Source organism: Trichoderma ghanense (genome assembly GCF_004382785.1).
Source record: "Trichoderma ghanense strain CCMA-1212 chromosome Unknown scaffold_6, whole genome shotgun sequence".
NCBI lineage: Eukaryota > Fungi > Ascomycota > Sordariomycetes > Hypocreales > Hypocreaceae > Trichoderma > Trichoderma ghanense.
The window spans coordinates 1,398,674-1,413,750 of NW_027395669.1; the positions used below are offsets into that span (position 1 = coordinate 1,398,674).

At 56.2% G+C, this 15,077-nt stretch overlaps 8 protein-coding genes across 8 annotated transcripts; 3 read left to right on the forward strand and 5 right to left on the reverse strand.

The window, feature by feature from the left end:
• Positions 1–31: 31 nt before the first annotated feature.
• On the reverse strand, positions 32–2,014 carry CCMA1212_006075 (Nucleolar complex-associated protein 3; the record flags this gene model as incomplete). Its single annotated transcript, XM_073703316.1, has 1 exon — positions 32–2,014. One exon carries the CDS (start codon positions 2,012–2,014, stop codon positions 32–34), a length of 1,983 nt encoding a protein of 660 aa, XP_073558146.1.
• Positions 2,015–2,404: 390 nt separating this feature from the next.
• CCMA1212_006076 (Ribosome production factor 1) lies at positions 2,405–3,655 on the forward strand (the record flags this gene model as incomplete). Its single annotated transcript, XM_073703317.1, has 1 exon — positions 2,405–3,655. One exon carries the CDS (start codon positions 2,405–2,407, stop codon positions 3,653–3,655), a length of 1,251 nt encoding a protein of 416 aa, XP_073558145.1.
• A 246-nt stretch (positions 3,656–3,901) lies between these two features.
• Positions 3,902–5,032, reverse strand: CCMA1212_006077 (Solute carrier family 35 member E3; the record flags this gene model as incomplete). The annotated part of the gene is made up of 3 exons (XM_073703318.1): positions 3,902–4,096; positions 4,162–4,797; positions 4,883–5,032. 3 exons carry the CDS (start codon positions 5,030–5,032, stop codon positions 3,902–3,904), a joined length of 981 nt encoding a protein of 326 aa, XP_073558144.1.
• Positions 5,033–5,736: 704 nt separating this feature from the next.
• Positions 5,737–7,116, reverse strand: CCMA1212_006078 (Phosphatidylserine decarboxylase proenzyme 3; the record flags this gene model as incomplete). The annotated part of the gene is made up of 1 exon (XM_073703319.1): positions 5,737–7,116. One exon carries the CDS (start codon positions 7,114–7,116, stop codon positions 5,737–5,739), a length of 1,380 nt encoding a protein of 459 aa, XP_073558143.1.
• A 1,584-nt stretch (positions 7,117–8,700) lies between these two features.
• On the forward strand, positions 8,701–9,290 carry CCMA1212_006079 (uncharacterized protein; the record flags this gene model as incomplete). Its single annotated transcript, XM_073703320.1, has 3 exons — positions 8,701–8,705; positions 8,878–8,974; positions 9,009–9,290. The coding sequence occupies 3 exons, from the start codon at positions 8,701–8,703 to the stop codon at positions 9,288–9,290; spliced, it is 384 nt and encodes a 127-aa protein (XP_073558142.1).
• A 509-nt stretch (positions 9,291–9,799) lies between these two features.
• On the reverse strand, positions 9,800–10,006 carry CCMA1212_006080 (uncharacterized protein; the record flags this gene model as incomplete). Its single annotated transcript, XM_073703321.1, has 1 exon — positions 9,800–10,006. The coding sequence occupies one exon, from the start codon at positions 10,004–10,006 to the stop codon at positions 9,800–9,802; it is 207 nt and encodes a 68-aa protein (XP_073558558.1).
• An 88-nt stretch (positions 10,007–10,094) lies between these two features.
• Positions 10,095–11,448, forward strand: CCMA1212_006081 (dTDP-D-glucose 4,6-dehydratase; the record flags this gene model as incomplete). The annotated part of the gene is made up of 4 exons (XM_073703322.1): positions 10,095–10,100; positions 10,141–10,244; positions 10,307–10,842; positions 10,898–11,448. 4 exons carry the CDS (start codon positions 10,095–10,097, stop codon positions 11,446–11,448), a joined length of 1,197 nt encoding a protein of 398 aa, XP_073558559.1.
• A 520-nt stretch (positions 11,449–11,968) lies between these two features.
• Positions 11,969–14,807, reverse strand: CCMA1212_006082 (uncharacterized protein; the record flags this gene model as incomplete). Its single annotated transcript, XM_073703323.1, has 5 exons — positions 11,969–12,136; positions 12,222–12,397; positions 12,503–13,812; positions 13,860–14,166; positions 14,240–14,807. 5 exons carry the CDS (start codon positions 14,805–14,807, stop codon positions 11,969–11,971), a joined length of 2,529 nt encoding a protein of 842 aa, XP_073558556.1.
• Between the last annotated feature and the right edge of the window lie 270 nt (positions 14,808–15,077).

Below are 15,077 nucleotides of genomic sequence, written 5' to 3' on the forward strand. Positions count from 1 at the left end.
ACTTTTTGTTCTAGCGTTCATTTTCAGACTATCAAGGTAAACTCTTCTCCAACAGCTTAACCCCTTCTCGAACCTTTGGCGAAAAATGCTTCTTCAGAAGCTCGCCCTCCCACACCGTGGCAGCGAACGGATTGCTCCCCTCGACGGTGTCGCTCAGGGCGTTATGCCTGCCGTCGCCCTTGCGCTCCTCAGTGTTCCACAGACTGGCAATCTTCTTGCCGTGGGTGGCGGCGATGTCGTTGAGCAGGCCGAGGGCGGCCTGGCAGGACTTGTCGGGCAGCTGCAGGGCGGCGGTCATGAGCTGCTTGGTAAAGGCGGCGAGCCTGAGGGGCGGGACGGAGCGGATGTTCCAGGGCGGGAGAAGGATGGCGACGAGGGAGCGGATGAGCAGGACGGTGGTCGTCTGGACGTTGATCCTGGATGAAGACGAGGCGGCGGAGCGGTTGGGCTTGGTGAGCTCGAGGTCCGGGTGGACGGCGAGGGTGAGGAGGGAGGTGAAGAGGTGGGTGGTGAAGAAGGTGAGGTCGAGATGGAGGGTGTTGCGTGAGTTGTGTGCGTCCTGGCCCTCGAGGAGGGCGAAGGCGGTGACGGTGCAGAGGAGGGCCTCGCGGGTGAGGTTGCGCACGGAGACGCCATCGTCGTCCTCGTTGTCGGCGGCGAGGTCCGCGGCGGCGTCGTCGTCGCTGTGCCGGATGAGGTCCTTGAGCGCCTCGAGCAGGTCGCCGAAGAAGTCCTGGTTGATGAGGTGGGCGTACTTGGCGAGCCCTTCGAGCACGGCGCCCATGAGCCTGGGCGCGCGCATCTTGAGGATGCGAAAGTAGGTGGCGAAGACGAGCTTGAGCGTCTCGGACTGCATCCTGTCGCGCTCCTCGTGGTCGACCAGGGCGTCGGCGGCGGCCATGTCCTTTTCGAGCGACTTTTGCTCCTTGATGGCCTTGCGCTGTCGCTTTGTGCGGAATTCGCGCTTCTTCTTTTGCAGCCTGTTGGCTTCGGGGCGTTCGACGGAGTCTTGCGAGGCTTTGCCGGCGAACTCGGAGAGGAGACGGAGGCTGAGGAAGAGGTTGAGGACGCTTTCGTCTACTTCGTAATCCCGCGCCTTCATCATCTTGGAGAGCAGTGAGACGGCCTCCAGCGTGGGCTTGCCGTCCTCGTCCTCGCGGAACAGCGTCTCCAGCGCCTGGAGGCACTTGGCCGCGTTGCTGTCGATCCTCTTCCGGCTCAGCTTGTTCACTAGGATCCGCAGCAGATCGGACCGAAAGTTGAAGTGCGGGACGGCGGCTATCAAAGTGCAGGCGCATGTGACGGCGATGCCGGCGACGCTCTGCCCTCCCTTGACCGGGGCCGATTCCTCCTTGGCGCACCTGGCCAGCTCCTTGACGTAGTTTTGGTAGCCCGACACCAGCGCCTGCTCAAACTGGCGCATTGTGCGGACTTCCTTGGACACCTTTTCTGCCGGGCCGTCTTCCGTCTGGGGCCGTATGCGGTATCCGGGGATGATGTCCTTGTAGACTGACATCTGCGTCATGAGGGCGAGCATCCGAATGGCTGGGATCTTGGACTCGCCAACGGCCGCCAGAGACTTGAGCGAGCCAATGTGTTCTTCCGGGTTCTCGTTCAAGGCCATGGCCAGCTTCGCCAGTTCCTCCTGCGCCTCTCGAATCTGCTGAGCCTCGGAAACGGTGGGCGCCTCCTCTTGCACCTCCTCCTCCTCGGGTTCTGACTCGACATCGTCCTCTCGACCCTCTAGCCACTCCGTATCGCTCTCGACAGACACCAGGTCCTCCTCCTTCTCCAGCTCGCGGAGAATCTCCAATCGGCCATCGGCGGTCTTGATCGGCAGCTTGGTGCTCTCTTTGTTGGCCTTCTTGCTCTTGCGGCGGCGGGACTCGTAGTCTTCTTCGAGATCCCAGCTTGCGGCCGACTTGAAGAAGTCCTTCTGGGCTTTGCGCGATTGCGCCTCGTCGTCTGAGGCGTCGTGCGCCAGCTTTCTCCTCTTGGTGCCGTTGGTCGTCATTTTCGCGGTTCGATATCCGAATTGTATCGATTCGACCGCGGCGAGGTGAAGAGGCTTGGTGGATGATTGTTCCACGATACAAACGCGAGCTTCATATGCAGACGATGGCAGGTCCAAAACTTTTTTCAAGTTGATAATTTTGTTGATACATCAACGCCCGCAGTGGACATAAAGGTTTCAGTCCCCGCTTTATGGCTCTTTCGTCCACTAAGAGCGGCAATTTAGCCGGCTATCTTATCTCTATCTAATCAGCTGGGCGTGCATATAGTAAAAAAAAGTTCCCTACCGCCAGAATTTTCTGTCAATTGATACCGTCGGCTTCTGCATTCTCCAACCAGCCCATTTCCCAGCACCTCGACAACGCCATAATTCAAAGAGGGCGCTGTCACGATGGGCTTCACAAAACCCCCCATCCAGGCGCTCAAAGTCGCCAACAAGCAAAAGCGCAAGCAACTGTTCGTCGCCCACAAAAAGGCGAGCAACAAAGAGCGACACGAGGAGCGACACCGCCGGCGAAGAGAAGAGAACAAGAACCCAGAGCTCAAGGCAGCCCGTCTGGCAAAGAATGTCCCCCGCACACTGGAGCACAAGCGAGTCTGGGACGATGTCGACGACGATAGTCTCGGGGCGGTGGTGGACCTGGAGCAGTTGAAGAGGAGGCGGATCGAGCAGGCTGAGGCGGAGGAGCGAGCAGCAGTGGAGGCCGCAGAGAAGATGGAGCAGGATGACGATGACGACGACGATAACGATAGCATGCTGGACTCTGACGAGGAAGAAGACGACGAGGCCAAGGAAGCAAGGCTAGAGAGGCAGCGCGAGAAGCGAGCCCAGCGAGTGCCCAGCATCGCGCCCTCGACAACGAGCACGAACCTCGACCTCACGCCCACCTCGCTCGCCCTCAAGTTCCCCTCGCTCTTCAGCGACGAGCCGCCCCCCGAACCAAAGATCCTCGTCACCACATCCCTCAACTCGACCATCCACGACGAGGCCCAGCTCATCTGCACCATGTTCCCCAACGCAAACTACATCCCCCGCTCCTCCCACCGCTACGGCTACAAGTACTCCCTCCGCGAGATCTGCAAGTTCTCCGCCAGCAGGGACTACACCGCCGTCGTCCTCGTCAAGGAGGACCAGAAGAAGCCCACGGGGCTCTCCATCGTGCACCTCCCCAAGGGCCCGACCTTCCACTTCTCAATCTCCAATTGGATAGAGGGCAAGAAGCTCCCCGGTCACGGTAACCCGACGAATCACTACCCGGAGCTGCTGCTCAACAACTTCAAGACGCCGCTGGGTCTCCTTACGGCGAAGCTCTTCCAGACAATGTTCCCTCCGCGACCCGAGTTTGAGGGACGGCAGGTCGTTGCGCTGCATAACCAGCGAGATTACATCTTCGTAAGACGCTTCCGATACGCCTTCCGTGATAAGCGCCCGACGGAGAAGAGCGTCACCGATGCCGAGGGCAAAGCGCTCCAGGGCGTCGAGAATATCCGAGCAGGATTGCAGGAGCTGGGCCCGCGGTTTACGCTCAAGCTGAGGCGCGTTGATAAGGGCGTTGGACGGGCGGGGAGCGAAGGCGAGGATGCTATTCAGTGGGAGTGGAAATCCAAGATGGAGAAGGATAGAAAGCGTTTCAACTTGTAATTTGGCTTATATCATTATGGCGCAATGCTAATACTTTGATTCTTCCCTGGCCTTGCCCGTTCATATATGCTGTTCCGTCGTACAAATCTCGCCGTTGTTTTCCACATTTAGTACGCCTTCACATTTTACCCGCAGCCACGACTCCAGTTTTATTTGCATTCGTTCTCTTATGCTTCAGCATTTTGCTCGAGTATCTACGTTTGCATCAGCCTTCCATTCTCCTTGTGGATTTGTTTTTTGTTAAACTCACGAAGTGATGCCTGCTACCGCAATCACAACTCCAAGCGCGGACCTGTCGCTAATCGGACGACCCGAAATGGCCCAGCCGAGGCCCACGATGATGCAGGTCTTGATATGTCCGACCACTGTGCTTGACACTGGGCCAGTCTGTGCCACGATGTAGAATTGAGAGATGTTAACCAGGGAAGCAAAAAGCGTCGACTGTAGAATGGTACACGTTAGCTGATATAACCACCCATCGAGAGTAGACAAAGCGAGAGGCGTACCAGGACGATGAGCATCCCTTTGTTCAGCCGGATGGGCACGTGGTCCAGGCTGGGGAGCTTATCAACCAAGGGAATAAAGAAGAGGAGCAGGAAACAAGCCATTGGCGCCTGAAGAAAAAGGAGCTGCATGCTGTTCATGTTGAGCTTTCGATGGTAGCCCGCAATGCCGACTGTGTACAGAGACGACGCAAATACGCCTGTAAAGGCAAATATGATGCCCAAGAGAGACGTCGTCTTGGTTGCGTCGTCTTCCACGGCAATCGACTCGTAGTAGGTGACCATGCCGACTCCAAGACAGGTAGGTATCAATGCGAGAACAGCTGCCCTGGGGAGGCTTTGGTCATAGAGGACAAAGTTCATGACGGCTACCGTCGGTGTCAGGAGTATTCGTGCTATCTGGTAGAATGTGACTGTCGAGTAGGCCAAGGATAGGTTGGGGAGAATGACGTTGAAGCACATTGCTGTAGCCAGGGGAATCAGATGCAGCGTGGGAGCACGACGAGGCACGAAGACGCCAATTGCAGACCGGGAGAGCAGGAATAGTATGAACCATGTCGTCAGAAAATGAATCGAGGCAAATGTCAGCTGGGACTGCTTCCACATTGGCTCCGAGAAGATGGCCTCGTTGGTGAAGACCTGCGAACATCAGTTGTCAGAAGACGAGCGTGCTCCAACGATAGCAGCGAGATGATCTTTCTGGGGGGGCACTTGCAATTCCAACCGTCGCTAGAGTATTGACCACCATCCATGAGATGATCTGGAGCGGAGAGGAGGCAGGCTTTGCGTCTGCGGCTCCGTCAGAGGGCCCAAGGAGTCCCGGCGAGACATCTCTGGCCTCCTCTTTACCTCCATTCTTCTCGGGATCTTGCATTTGCTTTGACTGAGCTTCAGCTGTGTTGTTCTACTCGTGTCCCCGGGATAGTAGAAGCGGAAGGATGGGAATAGGGTCATAAATCAGCGGTACAAGGCAATTGCAGACACCAAAAGGCCACAAAGTGAGGTGCGGAATCCGTTTCTCCAAAGCGAAATGTGGTTTCGTCATCTAGAGCGAATACGAGATCGCGAGACAGGTGATCTTGAAAAGCACAAGATGGAAAGAGCAAACGACTTGACCGCCCTTTTCAACCATCATGTACATGTACCGGCACTGACTTCATGGTCTTCTAGCACTCATTTCTCACACCTGGTGAGATGGCGGCTGTTGAGGCGGAGAATATGTTCACACACATATGTTGATTTAAAGGTATCCTACCAAAAGATTCAACGAGGTTGACATTGGCGTTTCCTAACTGATGCCTCGGGACGTGCTTCGAAGTACCAGACCTTGGCGGCTCCTGCTAACTGCAGCGTGCAGGCCTTCGCCAATGAGCGCACAAGACAGCTGTATGAGCCCATCACGATGAAAACGTGGCAGCTCCAGAGAGATTTCAACAGAGAATCTTGATTCACGGGGAAAAGAATGAATGCATCCATGTACTAGCACATGTATGCGCCACATATCAGATGGCCCAAACGCAAATATCCATGACCGTATCCATCTCCTCCATCCAGGCGAACACACACCGTCAGTTGCTATCAGTACGCAACTGCCAGAGGGCCTCGAATTGGCAAGTTCTTCTTCCTATTTCCAGGAATGGCCCCCGTCACAAAAGCCAGATTCACGCCCTGGCGGAAGAGCAGGCAGTGGGTAGAGCCGCCATGGTGGAACAAGCCAATCTCCTCGCCCTTCTCAACAGCCGCAGGCAGATTCTTGGCCTGATACTTTTCCAAAATCTCGCACGACGAAACGTCAGCCATGCCGATGTAGATGGCCGCCATGAGGCCAATCGGCTGCGGAGCCTCGATGAAGAAGATGGCCCGCGTGGCAATGTGGCTGATGTAGCCCTGGGCTCGATCAGGAGCAGCAGGATCAGGACCGTCGGGAGAGGTGAAGCCCGTGATGGTAGGCTCCGAGAAGTAAGTCCCGTCGACGACCTCTGTGTGCACCACTTTGCCAGATACAGGCGAGTTCCAGCGGTGGTAGGAGGTGGCGCTCAGAAACGCCTGATAGACGGTGCCGCCTACGAACTGCTCGGCGTACTCATGCTTATGAAGCATCTCGTTGACAGAGTACGCCTGGCCTTTGAGCCAGAACGAATCAAACTCCCTGACGTTTGACTGCAGGGCAAAGGGTTTGGACTCGCACGAGTTGGCCACCCACTCTGGCTGCTTTGGGAAAGCGACTGGGCGAATCTGGTCAATGTTTTTGAACTTGCGGACGAAGAAGTCATCCCAGGACTTGAAGCCCCAGTGCTCGGGGTCTCCTTGCGGATCACACTGGAAGATTTGCTGGAACGTCAACTCCTGGTCCGTGACGTTGGTATCGTTCTCAATGTGCACCAGAGAGTCTTCGCTGAGCCAGCCGTCAGGAGCGGTGGTGATGACATATTGCGACTTCTCAGTCATGAGCACCTCCTTCTTCCAGGTGTCAAGAATTACTTTGAGCTTCGCATTGACCTCGGGCTTGAGGAAGAAAGCGTATCCAGAGGCTGTGGCCATTGGCCAGTCCAAGATGGCGTTGAACGGGAACCCGATCAAGCCAACATCGTACTCGAGCTTCTTCCAGGACGGAGCCTTGTGATGCATGACAAAGTCAAACACTTCAAGCATCTCGTGATACGAATTCAGCTGCTTGTTTCCGACAGGATCCTCGTTGTAGGGAGCCTTGTCGGGGACCTCGTCAAACATGCCCGAAGCCAGCATTCGCAGTTCCGCGGTGCTTTCAATGAGTTCTTTGAGTTGCTGAACTGGCTCGCTCAGGAAAAAGGATCCCACTGGAGCAAAAGACTTGGACTTTTTGACTTCCCCGACGAGGTCGCGCAACCACTCGATGAGAAGCTGGGGGTCCTTGGGCAGCCAGCCACCGACACGGTGAGGCTTCTGACGTCTTGTTGGGAGGGGGACGAGGGATGCCATGATGGTTAATGGCAGTTGTTGAGACTGATGGATTTATTCTTGGGGAGACGATGAATGTTTGGACGATGAGAAGTGAACGGATAACTCGAGCTTTGTTCTGATATTTATAGGGCAGATGTCTGCTCCTGACGGTATCCCGATCACGCTTGCCAGGCCGAGTGATGTAAGAACCATTGCCTCCTCTTTCAGCTGGTGAGTTGCATGCATCCTCAGACATTCCGTCGTCATATCCTGCGCCATATGCATCTCCCTTGCATGCCAGCTTCCATTATCATGCACATCGCAACTGTCTAGCTCCAGGCTATCGAATGCAGACAAGGTCGTACGAAGGACTAACCAGCGCCATAGTAATGGTGGGTTGGTAACCTATCCGCCAGACTGACTTACTATCATGTTCTAGCACTCTCATGTAAGTGATTGAGACCTCAGGTTTCGGGCTATTTCTGGTGAGTGTAGGATAACTCATGCCGTGTCCGATTACTCAGAGCTGCATGTCTTTCATGGAGAAGCAGAGGCGAGCCTACGGAGTACTCCGAGACCATCGTCGCCCGGCTGCAGGCCATGGGGAAGCCGCGCTCACCAATGAGCAGCCGGATACGCTCTTGTGATGGGATCCGAGCATCTGGGGAACTGCAGCGGCGATTGGCTTGGCGTTTTGATGGCGTCAATGGCATAGACTGTCGGCAGCTGAACTGCACCTCTACGGCGACTATTTGCTTGATACGGCAGAGGCAAGGCGATCGCAGTCGTCATTGGTATATTTATGTGTCGCTCGATCGTGATGGAAGTGATGTCGAGTGACGCTGTTGCAAGCTTGATGGGATTCCTCCTCCTCTTGTTGCTACTCTCTCGACGAAGTCGCCAAAGAGGTGCGATGTCAGCATAAGGCAAACGTACCTACACAGCCAGCTGACTGAACGTTGAACGGAAACATGCCGCATTCAGCTCGATTATGTTTCCTTTCTCAGTATAGCCATTTTACATACGGCCATGCGATCTGTATTAGTAACTGATTTCTCTAGAGAACCTGGTCGTTCGGAGGCTGTGATCTGACCGGGTTGGTTATACGAAGGCATGGCCACGATACGCGGCCCCAATACGATCTCTCAGCCAGACATCCCAGCAATCGTAACCCGTAGCCTAATTGCTCAAACGCGACCCATCCCTGGAGTCACATGTAAATTGGATAGAACGAGTCTGGCGGCGGCTATGGGTTCAAGCTTCGGGATGAGACGGACGGGATCGAGCGCCATTTTGAGGAAATGAGAGGGCAAACGGATGCCTGTGATAAAGGTAATACTGTACTTATCTGGTGCGACTCCTGTCGATCCACGAGGTCACAGTGCCAACCTTGGTTCGGCAACTTTGCACAGCAGAACTCGGAATACAAGATGATACAGTAAGAACTGCACACAATTGAACCTGGAAGACGAAGCGTCAGATTTATTGCTGATATATGAAGCCAAATTGAGAGCAGCTGCGGGTAATTAAAGCGTAGCAGCACTAGGCCGTTTTGATGGGACGATGTTGGATGGTCCCAATCTGCCAATCTGCCCCGATTATGCTTTGGTACCTGTGGCGGGCATGACGTACGGGCTGGTACCGCCCAGGCACAGTTGGATGGAACGGTTACTAAAAGTTAGCACCGGGTGCCATCTCTTTTGCCTTGTGGGGACGGTGCGGGCAGTTCCAAGCACATGGCGACTCGCAGAGTACCTGCGGGGTTGTCCGAAGTTTGAGTAGAAGTGGCGCAGTAAGCAGGGCACTCTCAGTACTCTGCGAGTATTTGTTCCGACTCGGCGCCCTTGGAGGCCAGGAGAAACAGCGCAAGACTAACCCGGTTGCGGTCAAGGCGCGGGTGAGCCGTTCCCCTCCACATCGCAATCAAAAAGCCAAGGCAATCACGAGCATGGCGGGAGTTGATCGTCTGCGCAGAGTGGATTCGCAAAAGACCTGGAGAAGACGAGCGAGCGCCGTTGCTTCGATCCGCCATCAGCATCCGCGTCCAGCGTCAGTCGAGGCGACAGCAGACAGATGGAACGAAAGCCTGCGAAAGCGCCATCACCACCGCTGCCGCTGCCGCTGTCTCTGCCCTGCGCCGCGCCGCTGCCGCCTGCGAGCGCAGTTGCGATTCCGATCCGATCCTGACAGACTGCGACAGAATCCAGGAATAATAGACACGCCAGTCCGACTGTTGACTTGGTTAGCGGTACTACCTGCTCCCGCAGTCGCGTGAAGCGCAGGGCGTGTGTCAGCCAATTTCAAGGCGAGCGTTAGCAGACAGTCGGCGCGGCTCACGGGACAAAACCTGGCACCTGGCGAGGCGAGCGACGTTTTCCGGGCCTTGCGCAATATAACTTGGATACAACCGCCCGCCCTGTGCCTGCCCGCCTGGAAGTGCTCGCTGCTGGACTTTGGACAGAATTAGCAGGAACATTCAGAAGCGTTTGTCGCATTCGGCGCATCAAGACGCATCTTGACCGTCTCTTTCACCGTTCGACGAGACCGAGGAAACCGCGCTCCGGGACATGAAACGGACCATCACGGCATCGCAACCGAGCCTCTTCCTCTCCCGCCTCCTCTCCCGCTGCTTCTCCCACTGCTCCTCCCTCTCACCTCGACCGCCAATGTTGTCGCCATCGTCCTCTCCGGCGGCGTCGTACCCGGCCTCGACCGCTTCCTCCTACCGCTCCTCGTCGCCGTCTTCGCGCTCGTCGGACGCCCAGGCCTCACCCTTCCAGCGCCACGCCTTCAGCCGAAATCCGTCGCCGAGCCCAGGGCACGGCCGCGGCCACAGCCACGCCGCCATGGAAACTGCGAGAAGTTCGGATCCCTTCATGGCCGCCTCCCTCCACCAGCCCTGCTGGAGACCCACGGTCAAGACCGCCATGACCAACGGTATGCATGCGCCCCGATCTGGCGGAGTCCCAAATCCGCTCCCATTTGCTCATTGCGTGTCCAAGCCGGGTAGCTGATGCATGACGGTAACAAGGCACCATGAACGGCCACCGCGGCTACTGCCAGGAGCCCGACGTCTGGCAGCAGGCGCCGGTCCTCACGGGCACCACCCAGTTTGAGCCTCGCTCCGATGTCCGCAACATCATGATTACCGGCGGCGCGGGCTTCATGTAGGTTTTTCCGGTTGTCTTGGTCGTTGCATGCATGTGCTAACGCATGTCACCACACCAAGCGCGTCCTGGGTTGTTCGCCATCTCACACTCACATACCCCCACGCTTACAACATTGTGTCGTTTGACAAGCTCGACTACTGTTCTTCGCTCAACAATACCAGGGCGCTCAACGACAAGCGCAACTTTACCTTTTACCATGGCGACTTGACCAATCCCTCCGAAGTCCTCGACTGCATGGAGCGCTATCACATCGACACCGTCATGCACTTTGCCGCCCAGTCACATGTAGATCTGAGCTTCGGCAATTCGTACAGCTTCACCCACGCAAACGTCTACGGCACCCATGTCCTTTTGGAGAGCGCCAAAAAGGCGCGCATTACGAGGTTTATCCATGTCTCAACGGACGAAGTCTATGGCGAGGTCGGCCACGGCGAGGGCGAGCTGCAGGAGTCCAGCATTCTGGCCCCGACCAATCCCTACGCCGCAAGCAAGGCGGCCGCCGAGATGATGGTGCACTCATACCACAAGAGCTTCAAGCTGCCCACCATTATCGTACGCAGCAACAACGTCTACGGCCCCCACCAATATCCCGAGAGTAAGTCTTTGCACAGTCATGCGTATGCTTTGCTCAGACTAACCCGTTCCTGCAGAGATCATCTCGAAGTTCATCTGCCTGCTGAACCGTGGGCGGCCTGTGGTTCTTCATGGTGACGGCAGCCCCACACGAAGATATCTCTATGCTGCCGATGCCGCGGATGCCTTTGACACGATTCTTCACAAAGGTCAGACCGGCCATGTGTACAATGTTGGCTCGACGGACGAAATCTCCAACCTCGAGCTTTGCGGCAAGATTCTATCCGCCATGGAAATTGCTCACGATACCCCTGAACAGTTGCGCAAATGGGTCAAATACACTCACGACCGCCCCTTCAACGACTGCAGATACGCCGTGGACGGCTCAAAGCTGCGGAAACTGGGATGGGAGCAGAAGACTACGTTTGAAGAGGGCCTGCAGATGACGGTCGAATGGTACCGGCGCTTTGGCGAGCAGTGGTGGGGAGACATTAGCCACGTTCTCACCCCCTTTCCCATTGTTAGCGAAGGCGAAGTCGTTCCCGATGTAGAGCACCTCGTCAAGGATGATCCCCCGACGCCCGTGGAGAATTATTCGGCGAATGGCATTACCCATAAAGCAACCTGATTGTTATTTTTTTTTTTTTTTTGTTTCTGCTTCTAGGGGTCTCGTTCCCAGCGCTTCTTTTACGGCTGCCCCATGTAGGGCTGTTGATGTTTTTGTTTCATGGTTTGGACGTGTTGACATATCGATGGATGGCACAAGATGAAAACGGAGTTTACGGATATCACGAGCATAAGAACGGCGCCCACAGCACCCAGCAGCAGACATTATACCAAGGTTAGATGACTTTATTAAACAGACATGGACCGATTTCGGGCGACACATTGCATCGAATTGTAGATTCGCAGTGTCATGGTGATGCTACGTGATGCAAGTAACGGCAACGGCTATGCTCCAGGCTTGGACTACACGTAACCCGCATAGAAGTCTCTTGCTTGCCTAACATATGTCGTCTCTCCTCTTGATATGTATTTTGCTTGGAACGATTCTTCATCCGATACCCAGTCTTGAAATCATCATCGCTCATCAAAAACGCTCAAACAGCAATACGCAGAACACCACGCAACCACAAAGAGAAGAACACCTAACACCCTCCTCCCCCTCCACAACCCCCTCCCCCTTCCGATCCGATCACAAACCAGCTCGCTGGCCTCGCCNCACATCCTCCTCCTCCTCCTCCACCACCACACCCACCACCTCCTCCTCCTCCTCCGCACACTCCCCCTGCTCCCGAAGCACACGCCGCACCAGCCTGTGTTAGAAAACCAAGGAACCATTAGTGTCATGTGACAGAGAAAAGACGTGAAGGGGAGGGGTTGATGTGTGTTTTGACTTACCGCACCGACGGAACATCCGCCGGGGCCTCCGCAGCCGCCGGCGGCAATGTTGCCGTTCCCGCAGGTCCCCGCGGCGCAGTTTGCCCATGCGCCGTCCCCGGCGGCGATGTAGCAGGGGTCCCAGCCGTAGTACATGCCCGGGGCGAAGTAGACGGGGTACATGAATGGGCCGTACACTGGATGTAAGAGGTCAGTTATTAGAAGAGCGACAACATGACTGTGGATGTTCTTTGACAAAGGTTAAAGGGAAAGAAAGAAGGGGGGGATGGGTTCGGACGAACTATAGTAAGAGTACCCCCAATGATCATAGTACTGATCCCGGGGCGGCAGCGTCCGGCCCTTTTTCTGCGCGCGCCGGGCGGCCCTCTCGTAGGCGTCGTCGAGGCGGCGGTTCTGCCGCGCGCGGAGGTACGCCGTGATGCGGGCGCGCTCGGGCGTCTCGAGCGTCTTGACCGAGTTGTGCGCCGAGATGTGGGCCGAGTTGTCCGGGGGGCAGAGTCTCGCGGTGCCCGAGTCGTGGAAGGTGTCTGCGAGCTTTTGGCTGGAGGAGACGTTGAGGAGTTTGCTTAGGCGGGAGCCTTGGGATTCGCGGATGGCTGTTGGTTGGTTGTTTGGCTCTGGGTTAGATTGTGTTTCTGCAAGAAGGGGGGAAAAGGGGGGGGGGGTTGTGGATAGGGAGGAAATGGTGGATGGGATAAAGGGGGGGGGCTTACTTTCGCAGTACCAGCAGGTGCATTCGCTGTATACTTCCTTGTACAGCTCTTGATAGGTCTTTGTGGTCCATTCAAAGGAATCACTGAGCTGGCTCTCTTCAATCTTGTCGTCGTGGTCGATAAACTTGCCCGTCTTCGTGACCGTGTAGTCGTAGTAGTCCTTTGGACTCAGCTGGTGCGTATGCCAAGCGAGATCGACATCGAGCGTGGGAACAGCCATCTTGGTGGGATACTTCTTCATGATGCGCACAAAGCGATGGTACTTTGTGATGAGCCGCTCCATGGTGGCCCTGGCCGAGGGGCTGTGCAGCCAGTCCAGCTTGACCATCTTGTCGATGAAGACGCCCTGGCGCATGACGGCGCCGCACAGGTCGAGGGCAAAGGGCGAGAAGTTCTCCCAGTACCGGCTCATCATCTTGCGGGTGGTGATTTTGGCGTCGCGGCGCACGGATTGCAGGCCTGCGCGGGCGGTCGAGCCGTCGATGCGGCGGACGGCTTGGTCGTTTCTCGTCGTCTTTTCGATGAGGTCTCGGACGTCGGCCATGGATGGGGACTGGGAGATTCTTGACGAGGAGGGCTTGATGAGGTCCATGATTTTGATGCGTAGCTCGAGCTGGATCATGCGGTTGGGGAACGTGCGGGGGGAGTTTGGCATGAGGGCTGGCTCGGGGACGAGCTGCGGCTCGCCGGACTGGATGTCGAGGACTGTGCCGGGCATGGGGACGCCTTTGCCGAGCAGGAGGACGGTGTCCTGGACGAACTTGGAGAGGGACAGGAGTTCCTTGTTGACGGTCCTGTTGCAGGATGGACATTGATGGGAAAAGTTGCCGTCGCCATAGCCGCTTCCAATGGTGCCAATGGATCTATGCATGGCGGATCTTCAGCAGGGGAGTTTCATGAGAGGGTTCAGTATAGTTGTTCTTACGCAAAGTTGTTTGCATTTTCGTCCGTTCCGCAAGTCGTCCAGGGAACTTGCACGCCCTGTTTGCACCACGGGCACCTGAGGAACTTGGTCATGGGATCCAAGAAGTTGGACCAACTGCGGCCCGTCAACGAGGTCCAGGAGCCCTTGGCCAGCTCACTCGCATCTTCCGTAAAGTCAGTGGCGATTCCCTCGTTTACAGCCTGCCACGGCATGCCAGCGGTCCAATATTCGCTCATGTTGGATCTCATGGCGTCTTCAAGGAAGGCTCTTGGATTCAGCATGTGGGCATGCATGACCATGAGGACATCTGGAGATGTTGCCGAGGTTCGAGTCAGTCAAAAGCTCTCCTGATGTAGTATCTGATGCTGAAGATGACTTACCCAACGGTGGAAGCGAGTCTCTGCTCCAACGCAACGGTGTGCCATGGGTCGGAAACAAAGCATACTTGGGGTGTCCCGGCGTCATCATATCGACTTCAGTCAACATGACCTTTCCCTGGCTCATGGCGCTCCACCACGCCTCATATCGATCCACTGCCCGCGCAAGGTAGAGGGCCCATCGCTTCTCGCGGAGGCGACTGAGAGCAAGCCTGGTCTTTTCCTCTTTGCCGAGCCTGTCCAGCTTGACTCCCGGGGGCAGAGCTGCGCCGTGCAGGATCTCAGTGTCCCACTCGGCGCGGTTGTCCCAGATGCCAAAGAGGCCGTCGGAATAGCCCACTTCCTCCTTGAGGTTGTCGATGGCGTGGAGGAACTTTAGGTGGGCGAGACAGGTGTCGACGTCTGGGCCGCCGACTGTGTAAGTGGGTGAGAGGGAGAGGCTTGCATAGGAGGACGTGAGGTCGATGTCACTGGGCAGATCCGTGGCGGCATCTGGAGCTGTTGATGTGGCTGCAAGGTAGTTTGGCGGTGCTTCGCCGTTGGGAGGCTCGGTGCTTGATTCCTGCGTCATGATGGGAGACTACAAGCATCAAGTGCTTGATGATGACCGAATCCAATCCTGACGCTGACGATGCTCTATAGACTCGGGAGAAATCGCAGGGGGGGTACTATGCATCTCTTTATAAGGATGGCAAACAGCATGAACCCCAGGTCAGCCTCGTTACACGGCGTCTCGATGGGGGCGAATCCCGAGAGCAGGCGCGTGATGCCTTCAAGGTGAAAACGAGGCTGGACCCAAAGCAAAGGATCCTGCGCCAAGCCGCGGTCGGTCAACGTTGTG